Source organism: Condylostylus longicornis, unplaced genomic scaffold (assembly GCF_029603195.1).
Source record: "Condylostylus longicornis isolate FDR11 unplaced genomic scaffold, ASM2960319v2 ptg000202l, whole genome shotgun sequence".
Classification (NCBI taxonomy): domain Eukaryota; kingdom Metazoa; phylum Arthropoda; class Insecta; order Diptera; family Dolichopodidae; genus Condylostylus; species Condylostylus longicornis.
In genome coordinates, this window is record NW_026578170.1 from 89,502 (window position 1) to 105,056 (window position 15,555).

A 15,555-nucleotide genomic window follows, 5' to 3' on the forward strand; every position below is an offset into this window, starting at 1 on the left:
ATTATCACAAAACATTGTACTGCACATGTCGATACAAAGCTTACCGGAGAACAGAGAGATCGGAGAAGCAACCATGCTTACTCAAAAAACTCCTAAACTTGATTTTGTTAAAAAAGACAACTTTAAGCCAAATAATTTTCAAATTGATATATCAACCCATAATTATCAAGGCATTACTGGTAAAATAATTGATAAATACCTTTTATACAATAGACTAAACGTTTTTCCACAGAGATTTTTACACATCCAGAGAAAAGGTTCAGTGTTTTTAGTGACTGAATTCCAATAAAGATTCAAATTGAGCGTCCTACCAAACGTGAAGCCAAGACACTACTAGAGCTTATAGCATCTCGTTCCCTGGTGTATATAAATGTATAGGTTCGTATATATAAATATGCATGTGTTTATTTTTTTTTTATGTTATTCATTTTGTAATAACTTCTTTCTTGAAAATTCTTTGATACATGCATTTGTAAAGTTAAGAAGTAGCTTGTTCGAAGTCTCTTTTATAGCAGCATGTAAAATTCTCTCGATGTCAAGGCGTGCATTTTGGTTAGGTTACGAACATGTATAAATGATTTAATTTGACCAATACATATATGAAAATGTACTTTGACGTAACTAAATTGCATAAGGAAATCGTTAACTAAATATGATTACCTTATATGGCAAGTAATCAAAGTTATTGTGGATTGGAGGGGTTATTTAATACCATAAGTTTCTACAAATATAATAGCACTACTGCACGGTTTTCGTTCATTTACGAAAAACAAATTCCATAAATAAAACCAATTTTTAATAATATACATATAAATATAGAATATAGATTAAAAAATTAGTTTACATATACCAAATTTATTTTAAACTAAATAATGTAAGTGCTATCGTAATTAAAACATAAAATGCAAATAAGTTGAACGAAAATAAGTATGTATAAACATATTGTTTACAAGAGATATAATAAAAAGTTTTTCATATCAAATGTTATATTATATTAAGTTAAAAAATATTTTGAAGATATTATTGAATAAATGTAATATTGACTAATTTAAATTCTTAATGACTCTTATAAAAATACGTGTTCAAATATGTTTTACACAATTTTAATTATAGTTTGGAAACAAATTTAATTAGCTTGGAAATTAGTTTGGAAGCAGAAAGCTACTGAATAAATAGAAATAATAGTAGACACTACTCCCAGAAAACAAAACTTGTGGCTTACAAATTTAAAAAAGATTACATAAAAAACTTAATTTAAAGGAAAGTCAAATATTACATACATATATACGTATGTATAAGTTAATATTTTTGTAAATAAAAAATGCACTACACCTTCAACTTTATCGGCGCTAAATTTTAATATTCTGACATAAATTATGTACATACGTGCACATGGATTTCATAATATTTCCTCATTAAAACCATATATACAAATGTAGGTACATATGTATGTGTGTATGTCATTTTATCAGAAAAGAAATTCTGATGGAATTTTTCTGGTTCCTATAATACATATCCAAATTTTGTTAGATAATACATTATACCTTGCCCTATAATACATACATGATATTCTGTTAGTCGCGTCACTGACGTGTATAAAAAAAGCAATTACATTTTATTAAAATATTTTTAGGTTCGTAGCATTAACAGCTGATGTATCGTCACAAAAACATTTAAGATTGAATGAATTGAAAATTTTTTTGTTATTTGTACATTTATATCATATACAAAAGTACATAAAACAAAACAAAGAAAGTTTTAAAGAAATATTTAGCCCAAAGTATTTCTATTAATAAATAGTTCGACTCGTTCCATTCCGTTAATTTTCGATTGCATTTTCCTTCCAAATTCTTAAAATATTCCATTTTTATTTAAAAATAGATGGTAATAAAAGTTGTGTATACAAGAAAGAAACAAAATATTGTAAACAAACAAGTGTATGAAAAACATTGAACTGAAATAAAATTAAGTTAGGCAAAAATTTTGTTATTTTCATTTTGATAAGAAAATTTTTTTTTTCATATTTTATTTGTCATTTCATAAAAGTTAAGTTCATGAATTCGAATGTATGAAAGTAATAGTTATAAATTCAAAATTTCATACTATGTTATACGGTACATACCTATTAATGGTAGATAGACAATATGATGTAGTAATATGTATATACCCCGTTTATATGGCTGCTTCAAGCTTATAATTGTCTATATAAACGTTACTTGACCTTGGCCTTACTTGACTCAAGACGCTTACTTGACTTGAAATGTTAATAATGATTTGAAATTTAATAGCTGAACTCGTTTTTGTTCTTTTAAGTTAAAATAGTAAAAACGCAGCTTGAGTTTAAAGCTGATTTCCCGTCAAAACGTAGGAGGCGTAGAGATTGAGCAATTTATAAAAAAAAAATGCCTATTACCGATACGCGTGTATGTCTGTATACATTCATAAGACATATTTGTTTTAAATTTTTAAAACAAAATTGAAATAAAAATAAAAAATTCATAGTTTATATTACAATAAATGTAATGACAATTACTAATTACAAATTTTAAGTTTTTTGTTAACATTATTTGTCTTTTTCAAATTATACACATATAATATGTAAATTATAAATTTTTTTTATTTTAATAGTCAAATTTTGTTCTTATATCGCTTCGCTTTTATAATATGGATATACCATTTCTGCCACCTTGTACTGGAATAAGTTGCAGAAATAAAACTCCCGCTTATAGAATTCTTAATATTTTTTCCTATACTTTATATACGAAAAAATAAATACTGCTTAACAAAATAGGTATATTGCTTAACTCTTTTAGGTAAGGGAATTTTTTGTACACAAATATTGGTGAAGGATTGCATTAGTATGATGTAAACGGAGAATCGAACTACTTATTAATAGATATACTTTGATTTAGCCGTTTCTTTAATCCCTTGCAGCTTCACTAAATAACATTGTATTTAGATATCCAAAATATTTCAAACTTTTGATTATAAAATACAAAAAAACTGATTATCAATATAAAACTTAGTAGACTAAAATTTTTACTGTAATATTAAATAAATAATTTTTGAAATGACTAACTTCGTCGACATTGCATTATATTTATACATTTAACCTAGGAAAACCGTGACGTGATGGTTCACCGAGTGCAAATATTGAGATGATAAAAAATAAAGTTGGGTCAAACCAATGGTTTGTATTGTAACACTTTTCCCTTCAGCAAGTGAAAATTCTGCTTTTAAATACAGTCTATGTATACCTATCACACATTCTAAAAATTATTTTCATTCATATACAAAACTCTTTGTAGGATTGCATATATTTAGGATCAACGATTTATGCAGTCTTTGAAATAAAGCAAAAATTAATATAAAGTGGGGTTAACATAATGCTCGATTTTAAGGTTTAATTATGTGAGTTAAGAAAAATAATTATATTTTTTAATGTCATGGAATTTACCGTTAGATTTTGGTGTTTATAGAAATTTGAAAAAGCTTGCGGTTTCGGAAATATAAGGTATCAAAAATTCAAATTTTACAAATTTCAAGAGGCAATAACTTGAGAGGGGAAGGAGATGGAAAAAAATTTTCTTCCAACGAAATGAACTATTTGTTAATGTCTAAAAGCCCATAAAATTTCAAGCTTCTACAGGTTGGGGTCTAGAAAATAAACGACATCAAAAATTTGATGTCAAAAATAAAACGGACTTTAGATAACGGTAAATTTGAGCGGCCATTTTGTTTTTCTAAAGTTAACCTTTAGTATACCCCACTAGGGGAAGCAAGCCACTGCCTTTCTGCGTTTGCAAAATTTGAAAAATCCTTATGGTTTCATTGCACTAAATAGTTAAAGAATGGCATTTTTAGGGTTTCGGGGGGGTATAATTTCTAAAGGGGGGGAGATAGATAAAAATTTTGTTCTACGAAAATAAGTTTCTAGTAAAACTCTATGTACGTACAAAATTTCAGCTTTCTATCTTCAAGGGTGTAGAAGTTTTGTAAACAGACACACGGACAGACGGACGGACGGACGGACAGAGTGAAACTAATAAGCACTTTTTTTCAAAAATTTTTTGGAAAAGTGCTAAAAACTATCACGATACATGAAAAATAATATAGAAAGTACACACGTGATGATTTTGAAATCTGTAATCATATCAAGATAAGAACCACTTTTAGTTACTACGTCTACGACTCCTAGAATAATACATAGACGGGATAGTATTGCTTTATGCCATATTTGCATGCCATACGATTACCAGAATACGGGTGAATATGCATTTCAATTCTTTAATTTTCCCTATGAATTTTTCTTAATGTCATATATACATACATATCAGGCCACCAAGCTCAGAGAACTAATCAAAAAATAAACTTCAAATTTATATGAAGTTTAAATGGATGGGGTGTCGGAAATCATTTGCGTGAAGGAAATTTCTCAACATTTTTAGCTCTACTGTTTCTACATATTTTGTTTAATTTAAAAATTTTAATATCAAAAAAATCGGTTGCTAAATTCCATCTGATCACTATTCTTTAACTCACTACCCTTCTATCTTCCAAATAGAAGAATAGTGCGTTAAAGAATAAAATTTTTGAATAAGAAATTGAAATTAAAGAAAATGAAAAACAAGGAAAACAAAAAATATTATAATATTCAAAAATTTCACAAAGCAAATTTTTTTTTTTATTTTAAGTGATATTGCAACTAAGAAAATAATTCCTATCTAGCAAATTTTCTAGCTCACTATAGGGGTTATGGGTCATCCACTGATGAGTTTCCTGTACGTTGTATTTGTCTAGCCGATGAGTTCAAGCAGTCTAACAATTTTTAGTCGTCTATGTACTTGATCAACATCCTAAAGTATCAGCATCTTGGAAATGTCTTGCTAGAGTAATCTTGATTGATGATTGATTGCATATTTCTTTATTTCATCTTTATTGGTGCATTTACAATGATTCGGAGGACCTTGTTTTGGAAAGTTTGGATAATTTTCAAATGTGATTCTTTTGTGCAGCCTCACAGCTGTATACCGTAAGTCCAAACGGGCTTGAGAACCTGACTGTAGAGCAGTAGTTTGTTTTGTGTATTAAGCTAAGAATGTCTTCCATGTTTTATGTTAAGCTCACTTTTCTTTTTTTAACATGCCCTTTCCAATTTAATTCAGCATACCAAGGTATTTGGCTTCGTTGGCGTACGGAATTGTTGCCCCATTAAGTAAGACACCAATTGGCTTCGTTGAGTTTGAACCCCCATTTTTTCGTCCAAGTAGACACTTCGTTCAATGAGACTTGCAATTTATTCGTAGCTAATTCAACAGTTTTACCGGTCGCTAATATTGCCGTATCGTCTGCAAAAGTTGTTAAGAAAGTTTCTTTGCTTTGCTGGATATCTCTGGTGCAATGCAAGTACAAAAAAGGTCCCAGCACACTTCCCTGAGGCACACCAGCTCTCAAATTTTTAAAGATGGAGTACTCTTCTTCAAATTTTACCCTAAATATTCTGTCAGAGAGGTAGGACTTCAATATTTTTGGAAATGGCTCTGGCAGAAACTCCTTTATTTTGAAGTTGAGGCCCTTGTGCCAAACTCTGTCGAATGCCTGGGCTACGTCCAGGAAGACAGTTGAGCAATATTCTTTGTTTTCAAGCGCATTTTCAATGACGTTCGTTAACCTGTGTACTTGATAGATAGTGAAATGCCTAGACCGAAACCCAAACTGATGGTCGGGGATTAGACCTCTATTTTCTATTATTGGTTTCAGGCGATTCAATAAAACCCTTTCAAACAGCTTCGACAACACCATCAGTTATGTCTATAAGTCTATACGACTTCATATCATTGGCAAGTTTCCCAGGCTTGGGTACCATGATGATTTCCACTGAACTGGCACATGATTACGTCTCAGCGACGCATTGAACAAAAAAAGCAGCTTTTTTACAGCAATTTCTAGGAGCTTTTTCACTATTTCAGCTGTTATCAAGTTGTAACCTGAGGCCTGTAAGAGCTTGATTTCAGCCTTGAGTTCAGTCATTTTTATTTTCGGAACTCGTACAGCGTGAATTCTGTTCGCCGAAGTTAAATTTTCCCCTAAGGTTTGTCTTAGGAGTGGTAAAAAGATACCCTCGAGATAATCTGCAAAGTTATTCGCCTTTTCTGCATCGCTTACTATCCAGGAACCATCATCCTTTCTAATAGGAAGAACTTTATACTTAGGTTTCTTAATATTTTTAACAGCTTTCCACAAGGAGTAATTGTGGTCCTTGTCAGCCGATAAGTTATATAAATAGTTGGTTATAGATGCATTTTTTATCTCTTTTAGAAGTTGCTTTGGTTTATTCCCCAGTTGATTCACACGCGTTTTATCCTGCTGAAACCGCGAAATTTGCCATACTTTGCGAGCTCTCCTTTTTTCAGCGATCAGGTTCCCTACTTCTAGAGGGTACGTCACATTTTTTCCCCTTTTTTTAACTTACGAGAAGCTACTGCAGGCTGCGCCCTGTACATTTGTTATGAACAGATCAAGCTTATCTTCAAGTTGGTATTTAGTTTCTAGTAGTACCTTTAACACTGTGTTGTTCTCAAGTATGTTTTTAAATAAGCCCCATTTGGTTGTCCGGTTGGTTAGTTTGCAAAAGTCACTTTTAAGTACCACTGCTTCCGAGACCGTTAATATAATTGGAAAGTGGTCAGAGTTTAAATCGTAATTTTCGGTTTTATATGTATAATTGTCGGAAATTCCTCTAGTTATGAAAAAGTCCAATAGGTCTGGAATTTTGTTTCTGTCTGTTGGCCAATAAGTTGGCTTTCTAGTGGAGTGAAAATTACAGCCGATTTCAGCTGCTGTTTCGTAAAGAGCCCTACCTTTCCCGCCACCGATCAGGAAGTCTTTACCCATATGATTAAGCATTGATTTATAATCAGCGACTTTTAAATTATAACATGGGGGACAGTGAACGGAAGAAATCACTAATTCCTTATTTTTAACGTTGACTTTGATCGAAGCAATTTGTGTTGTTTGTTTTTCAACACTAACCTATCCTTGATGCTTAATATTACTTTTGATAAAGATTGACGAGTCGCCTTTAGCTTTATTATCAGGATGTATAGCACTGTAGCACTTATAACCATTAATTTTTAGGTTACTTTTTTTGGTAAAACCAAGGGTTTCTGCAACCAAGCAACTATCAATTTTTTCTCTGTTGAGAAAGATTTCAAGTTCCTGCATTTGTTGCAGGATTTGAAATATTTTTTTGATCGTCAAGTTTTTTTAGTATAAGCTCTAGAACTTTGTCTGTTGTAGGTTTTGCAGCAACTTGATCGTAAGTCTTTTCCTTTGATTTTGCCATTGGAACTGCCTTTCTCTCATTTATTTTAGGTGTCAAGGGCGCCCCGACACCCCTTTCTTGAACATAAGTCACCAATGGAACTCTTGAAAGAGCTGTAGTTTTGTGCCGTGCAGTTATTGCCATGTTCAAAGTATTTTTTCAGTACTTTCATTCTTATCAAACGTTAACATAAACAAGGATAAGTTTTTGTTGTGGACGACGATGTCTCCTCTATCATTTTCTGTCCTTTCTTTTTTCATTATATTGGATGTCATTTTCGATTTGGGCATGACTGGCTGATTATTTACCGCTGTCTTCTTACAGGGTCTCTTCTCTATACGTGTAGTAATCGGTTCCATCTCTGAGTTATACCCCGTAAGATCGGGTTTCTCACTTGAGCTCACTACGCTTGACGGAACGACAGGTTGCTTGTTTGTCGCTTCTTTGAATTGGGATTTGAGGGCTGCATTTTCAGCCTTCATTTCGTTGATATCTTTCCTCATGGTAGCAAGTATTTTTTTCATTCACATTATCTTTTGTCGAAGTTTTTCATTTTCCTCGTCTAAAGCTCTGAATGTCCAGGATCCAAGTTGGGTATTGAAAAATTAGTTGCATTAATCCTCTTTTCAGCCTTGTGTGTGGTGTTTCTAGCTGACTCGAACAAACGTTTATAACCTGCGGTAGGTGTGTCGTTCGATAATATTTTAGGTGAAGTTCTCGGTGTTAATGTAATCCTACGGGAAAGCAATGTTTGAAAATGAAATTCCCCCTCAGAATCCATGGGACCGATCTCCGAAGACAGTGGATTTTCCAGATCAACTGGTCTGCCACCTGGGCTAATAAATCCCTTTGTTTTCGACATTGCATGTTTTAAATATATAAATGAATTTGAATGCACATTGATAAAGCTTGCTTATAAATGTGCGTCTGTCTTGCCGCAATACTACCCCCATTCCTCCCACACAAAGCAAATAAAAAAAAAATTTCAATTCTTCGAAAATATAAAACATTAAAAAAAAAATTGTTTTGTAACTTTTGATTTCCGATTGCAAAATTTCAGAAAAAAAGTTTATCTTGGTGGCCTAATAGACATTTATGGCATTATTATGGGTAATAAGCAAATTTCATAAATATTTCAATAGATTTAATAAGTTCGGCAACTATCTCTTATATACATAAGTAAATAGTAAAGAGCTTTAAGTCTAGCACAAGCCTCCTCCGGTTATATTGAGAAACATTAAGAACTACTCCCACATAGTTAAGATATTAAAAGAAGAAAGAATAAACGTTAGGGTCAATATGATGAATAATGACCAATTAAAAATAAATATGGAAAATGAAAATTAATACAGATTACTAACAAAAGCTATAAATAAGGCTAGACTGGAGTGGCACACGTATGAGAATAAACTAACAAGGCCAGTTAAAGTTATGACCAGAAATCTCCATCCATCGTGTGAGCCAGAGGATATAAAAAAAGAGCTTATTAACAAAGGCTTTAAATGTCTAGATGTTGTAAATAAAATTAAAAGGAAGAAGGAAAATGGAAAATATATTTCAGTAAAACTTCCGCTCTTTATGTTATCTTTTGACCATTCGGAAGAGATAACCAAGATCTATAAAATAGAATGCTTACAGCACATGAGAGTAAAAATTGAAGCTCTTAGAAGCAGCAAATCCATTCCTCAATGCAAGAGATGCCAGAGATTTAGACACACACAAAAGTTTTGCTAAAGAGAGACTAGATGTGTCAAATGTGCTGGTAATCATATGACAGAGGAGTGCAACAAGAAGATAATTTTCAGCCCAATTGTGCGAACTGCAATGAGGCACACCGTGCTAGCTATCGAGGCTGTTTGGTTGCAAAAGAATTGCAAAAAAGAAGATTGAAAAAGAATAAGACCAAACAAAACCAAGTTAAATTTAATGAACAAAGAACTCCAAAAATAGACAGAATGACGGCACCTAGTAAGGTGTTAAAGGGAGTATCTTATTCACAACCGCTTCAAAGCAAAACCCTGCAAAAAAGAAAATGAAGGAACCTGAGAACAAAACCCCACAAATAAAAAGAACTGACGCAGACATTATGCAAATGATGCATAGTATGTTGATTAGAATTGACGAGATCTCTAAAAGATTATTAAAAATAGAAAATGCATACACTGAGATGTATACGGGGACACCAAGGAAGTTAAGAAAAGATGTATGTAAATGAGGTACATATAGTAACTTGGAATGCTAATAGTGTTCTTAATAAAAAACAAGAATTGGAGGTCTTTCTCAAAATCCATAACATATTTGTATACATATTTAGAGAAATATACATATTTGTTTGCTGTCGGAGGCTCATCTGACATATTATACGAGCCTTAAAATAAAGGGCTATGATTGCTATAAAGCGGTACATCCCAGCAATCAGCCAAGAGGAGGTAGTGCAATACTAATAAAGTATAGAACATAATGAAGAATTCAAGATAGAAACGGCTGAAATTCAGCTTATTTCGATAAAAATTGAATAGACTAAACAGGACTTTAGTGTTGGTGCTGTATACTGTCCACCAAATTGCAGCATTAAGAAAAATACTTTTAAAGATCTCCTGTACAAGCATGGACACAGATATCTAATAGGAGGTGACTATAATGCCAAGCATACAGATTGGGGTTCTAGAATCACCTCAACTAGAGGAAGAGAGCTAAGAAAAGCTATTAAAGAGTTAGGTGGTTGCTATCACTCATACTGGCACTCCTACTGACACTAACAAGATTCCTGATGTTATTGACTTTTTTATAACCAAAAAGATATTAGAAAACTTTCTAAGCCTTGAACATAACTATAATTTTAATTCGGATCACTCTGATGTCATATTAAAACTAAGTGAAAAAATAACTAAAACATTATTTAGGCTCAGTTTAACAAATAGCACTACAGATTGGGTGAGCTTTAGTTACGAAATAATAAACAATATTGACGTAAATATTAAAATACAATCAAGAGAGCAATTAGATGTTGAGTTAGAAGGTTTTATTAAAATCATATAAAGACCTGCATGGAACAATACAAAAATGTCAAAGTACAAACCGACAGCAAATAGTTATCCTCGAGAAATAACTGATTTAGTAGGTGAAAAGAGAAGGGCCAGACGTAGATGGCTACGTTCGCGTCACCCTGATGATAAAACTGTTTTAAACAGACTTTCCCAGGTGCTTAAAAGAAAAATCCAAGAATTTAAATCGGCAACATACGAAAATTATATAAAGAACTTGTCAGCTACGAGGGAAACGAATTATTCCTTATGGAAGGCGGCAAGGAGCAAAAAGAGACCGATTAGGCACGCTCCGCCACTGATGAGAGCAAATGACAGTTAGACGAGGAGCAATATAGAGAAGGCCGAATTGTTTGCTGATCACTTGGAAAACATATTCACGCCAAACGGAATAACCTCAGATGTGGGTTTGGTAGAATCTATCGCAAATGAAGCAGACAGCATAGCTCCACTTACTCAATTAGAAATTGTGGAAGAGGTAAGATCCCTGAAGTCGAAAAAATCGACAGGTTTTGATCTTATTACTGCGGAAGTACTGAGAGAGCTACCAGACGAAGCATTGGAACATCTAACGAAAATCATGAATGCAGCTATGGATTTTGGGTATGTTCCTTGCGCTTGGAAAGTCGCGGAGGTAATTATGGTGCTGAGACCCGGGAAATCCTTTTGGGAAAGAAAGTCTTACAGACCCATCTCACTGTTACCAATGATGTCTAAGCTTTTTGCAAAACTGCTATTAAGGAGATTGAAGCCACTAATAGAAAATAGGGGCCTCATACCGAACCATCAATTTGGTTTTAGAAGAAACCATTCTACAATAGACCAGGTTAATAGAATAATTAATATTATAGAAAAAAGCTTGGAAAATAAGGAAATCTGCTCTTCTATGTTTCTAGACGTAGAACAGGCATTCGACAAGGTGTGGCATAGGGGCCTAATACTTAAGTTAGGGCAAATGTTACCATCGTCATTTGTGAAAATTTTGGAATCTTACTTAGCTGATAGATTATTTAGAATTAAACAAGATGCTGAATACTCCACGCTAAAAGAAATAAAGGCAGGTGTGCCTCAAGGCAGTATATTGGACCCAACGTTGTAGCTGCTTTACACGAGTCATTTGCCACAAATAGAAAATGTTACGATAGCCACTTTTGCTGACGATACTGCAATATTGGCAGTAGGAGCGAACATTGACAATTCGACAAAAAAATTACAGGAGGCAATTAACAAAATAAGCCAGTGGACTAGAGATTGGAGGGTGAAGTTGAATGAAGCAAAATCGGTTCACATAAATTTCACCAATCGGAAAATAGTGAATCCACCACAAATTAACGTAAATGAAACGAATGTAGCAATCCATAACTCGGCACAATACCTAGGAATGACTTTAGATGTCAAGCTAAGGTGGAAAGAGCATATAAAGAAGAAACACATAGAATTAGAAAATAAATATAGAGAAAATTATTGGCTCCTAGGTCGTAAGTCCAATTTGGCAATTGATAATAAGATATTAATTTATAACCAAATCATTAAACCAATATGGCGATATGGCATTCAGCTGTGGGGTTGTTCCAAGAAGACTCACATTAACAAAATTAAAACCTTCCAGAATAAGGTTCTACGGGGCATGGTAAACGCGCCATGGTATACACGTAACAGTGATATCCACAGGGACTTAGGAATTCCTTTGATTGTGGATGAAATTAGGAGTTGTGCTACAAAGCATAGGGCTCGTCTAGAACAGCATGTAAATATGGAAGCAGCTCGAACGACTTAAACGAACTAGACCATTCGATTTAACACGAAATACCAATTTCCTTATGAAAGGTATTTAATTCCTGCACGGAAAAACCAAGTTAGCGCGGAGGTAATAGTTGGTCTGTAGGACCAGTTTTATCCGTTCAGAATTTAGGTGATTTTTTAGGGTAGGAGTCACGCTCCCCCACTGTCGGAGGAAAAAGGCAGATAGAGCCGTCCTTCTTCGTCTTTCGAGATTTTTTTCACCTAGTAGAAAAAAAAAAAAAATAAGTCTAGATACGCAAACAACTTATTCTTTAAAACAATTGAAATATAAAATAAAGAATAGGTTTTTGAAAAAATATTTTTCCGGTTTTCAAAAAAAAGCAAGCAGGCGAAAGCAACAAAATATCGTGAAAAGTAAATAATAAACAACAATGCCCAGGTCTTACCTTTTGTAATGTCATGGTTTATTCGTTACACGAAAAATGCTATGATGCTAAAAAATTATTGTGTTAAAATGTAAGTGTATTTGTAAAAAACTAGTTTATCAATTTATCAAGTATGTATATAACAAAATTATTTAAAACAACTTTACCATATATGGTCAACGTTTTAATAATTTTTCAGTTTCTTAGCTACATCATGCGCAGATATGTACATACATATACCCAATTTGAGTAATGAGTAATTTAGAAACACACTCCAATTTTCAGAATCCAGTTTACCAATACTTTGCACTTTACACAACATAATATATTTCGTAGTTTAAGTTTAACTTTTGTTGAGCGCGTTTGGTTCTTAGTATACTATAATTATAAAAACTTATTGTAAGTTTTGAAAATGGATTTTTATTTTTTTTTTATTTCATTTCAATTTTAGAAGGAAACATGTGTGACGAAGAAGTTGCTGCTCTGGTTGTTGACAACGGCTCTGGAATGTGCAAAGCTGGCTTTGCTGGAGATGATGCTCCTCGTGCAGTGTTTCCTTCAATAGTAGGTAGACCAAGACATCAAGGCGTGATGGTTGGTATGGGCCAAAAAGATTCATATGTGGGTGATGAGGCTCAAAGTAAAAGAGGTAATTCTTTTTTTTTTGCTATTAATCACTTACATATGTATATAAATATGTATATTTTCACCATAAAATTTATAGGTTGTTAAGATATTGTAGTAAGCATTGCACTATATCCTCGAGATACGACATTTCCATTTACTACCCGTTATGAATTTGGATCTTTTTTATTTAACTTGCGACATTATTCCTTATATGACATTAAAAATTTTTAATATTTTTTTCGGCAGATTTTTCTGATTTTTGAATAAAATCTATGTATACCGAATTTAGTTAAACGGCAACACATATTTCAATAATAAATTCTTAGTTGAAAATAGAAATCGCAGTGATATACATAGATAAGATTTTGTTTAAAAATTAGATATTTTGTTTTTGCAATTTTTTTGCTTTTTCGTTTTTTTTTATGCTTTTATTATTTTGAAAAAAAAAAAACACAATAGTTACAATAAAATATTGTTTGTCTAATTCAATTTTGTTTCCATATATTTTTTCCCTCAAACGACAATTGGAGTTACGGCATAAATTTCTGGAACCAGAAATGTATCTCGAGGACTTGTCGCGTTATAGTATACATACATACATGTACATATCACCGCTGGCGGAAATATAATTTTTCGTAATGTCAATGTACGTATACATACTGATATTTTACTTACATATACATATGTACATATGTAGATATGCATATGTAAGGATTTGTACGACAAGTTAAATTAAGAAGAAAAATCGACAATAATAAATATTAAATTGTGCTTTTCTACAATTGAATTTGTGTTTATTTTTTTTAAAAAGCATGGTATAATAAAAAATTATTATTTTAGGCATTCTTACGTTGAAGTACCCAATTGAGCATGGTATTGTAACTAATTGGGATGACATGGAAAAGATTTGGCATCATACATTTTACAATGAATTACGTGTTGCACCTGAAGAACACCCTGTTTTGCTTACAGAAGCTCCTTTAAATCCAAAAGCTAACAGAGAAAAAATGACACAAATAATGTTTGAAACATTCAACACTCCGGCAATGTATGTTGCAATTCAGGCTGTACTGTCATTATATGCATCCGGTCGTACAACTGGAATTGTGCTGGATTCTGGTGATGGCGTCTCCCATACAGTTCCTATCTATGAAGGATACGCTTTGCCACATGCTATTCTTCGTCTTGATTTAGCCGGTCGTGACCTTACAGATTATTTAATGAAAATATTAACCGAGCGTGGTTATTCTTTTACAACTACCGCAGAAAGAGAAATAGTAAGGGATATTAAAGAAAAGTTATGCTATGTTGCACTCGATTTCGAACAAGAAATGGCTACTGCAGCTTCTTCCAGTTCTTTAGAAAAAAGTTATGAACTACCTGATGGCCAGGTTATCACAATAGGCAATGAAAGATTCCGTTGCCCAGAGGCCCTATTCCAACCTTCATTCTTAGGTATGGAAGCCTGTGGAATTCACGAAACAACCTATAACTCAATTATGAAATGCGATGTGGATATTCGAAAAGATTTGTATGCCAATACAGTTTTATCAGGTGGTACAACAATGTATCCTGGAATTGCAGATAGAATGCAAAAAGAAATTACAGCTTTAGCACCTTCAACTATGAAAATTAAAATTATAGCTCCGCCAGAGCGCAAATACTCTGTTTGGATTGGTGGTTCAATTTTAGCTTCATTATCGACATTCCAGCAAATGTGGATTTCAAAGCAAGAATATGACGAATCCGGACCTTCAATAGTTCACAGAAAATGTTTCTAAAGCATATTTAATAGAATTTCATTCATAAAATTTCATTCCTTTGTTATATTTATACATTTTTTACATTAAAGCTCAATATTATTTTTTGTAGATAAAATCTCTTCATTATTCGTTAGATAATAATTATAAACTGATTCCAATGTAGGTAGTGGTTAGGTACAAATTCTAACATGGTTAAGCAGTAAGAACCCATATTCTGTTAGTTATTTGTGCTATAAAAGAAAGCTACCAGTCACATCAGGGCCCTTACTATGATCCGCAAAGGAAATTAATTTTTGGTATTATGAATGATTAGCGAATTCGCCTAAATTTTAGACAAGCTTGGGGAATAAAGCCAAAAATCAGAATAATTCATATGTAAGTGTTTTTTTTATTTGATATTATAGCATTTATAGTGAAATAATGGAAAAATCTAAACTATCTGTAAAATAAGTTCATAAAATTCTACAAATTATTGTACAAAAAATTGACCATTTAATATTAATTTAGAATTGACCATCAGTGCAGTGGCTATGGCACCGGTTCTTTAACCGAAAGGTTTCGGGTTGATGGTCAGATCACTGTAAAAATTATATTCAATATTATAGCTTTAATATACAATACTTTGAAAT

The 15,555-nt window shown here is 32.6% G+C and overlaps 1 protein-coding gene across 4 annotated transcripts; it reads left to right on the top strand.

The window, feature by feature from the left end:
* The first annotated feature begins 687 nt into the window (after window positions 1–687).
* On the top strand, window positions 688–15,298 carry LOC129616427 (actin-5C). 4 transcript variants are annotated; one of them, XM_055532051.1, is made up of 3 exons: window positions 688–874; window positions 12,988–13,185; window positions 14,004–15,298. In XM_055532051.1, the coding sequence occupies exons 2-3, from the start codon at window positions 12,996–12,998 to the stop codon at window positions 14,942–14,944; spliced, it is 1,131 nt and encodes a 376-aa protein (XP_055388026.1). In that variant the 5' UTR covers window positions 688–874; window positions 12,988–12,995; the 3' UTR covers window positions 14,945–15,298. The 4 variants fall into 4 exon arrangements, with proteins under 4 accessions (XP_055388026.1, XP_055388028.1, XP_055388027.1 ...); XM_055532053.1 differs by lacking the exon at window positions 688–874 and adding an exon at window positions 909–927; XM_055532052.1 differs by lacking the exon at window positions 688–874 and adding an exon at window positions 1,114–1,288.
* The last annotated feature ends 257 nt before the right edge of the window (window positions 15,299–15,555 follow it).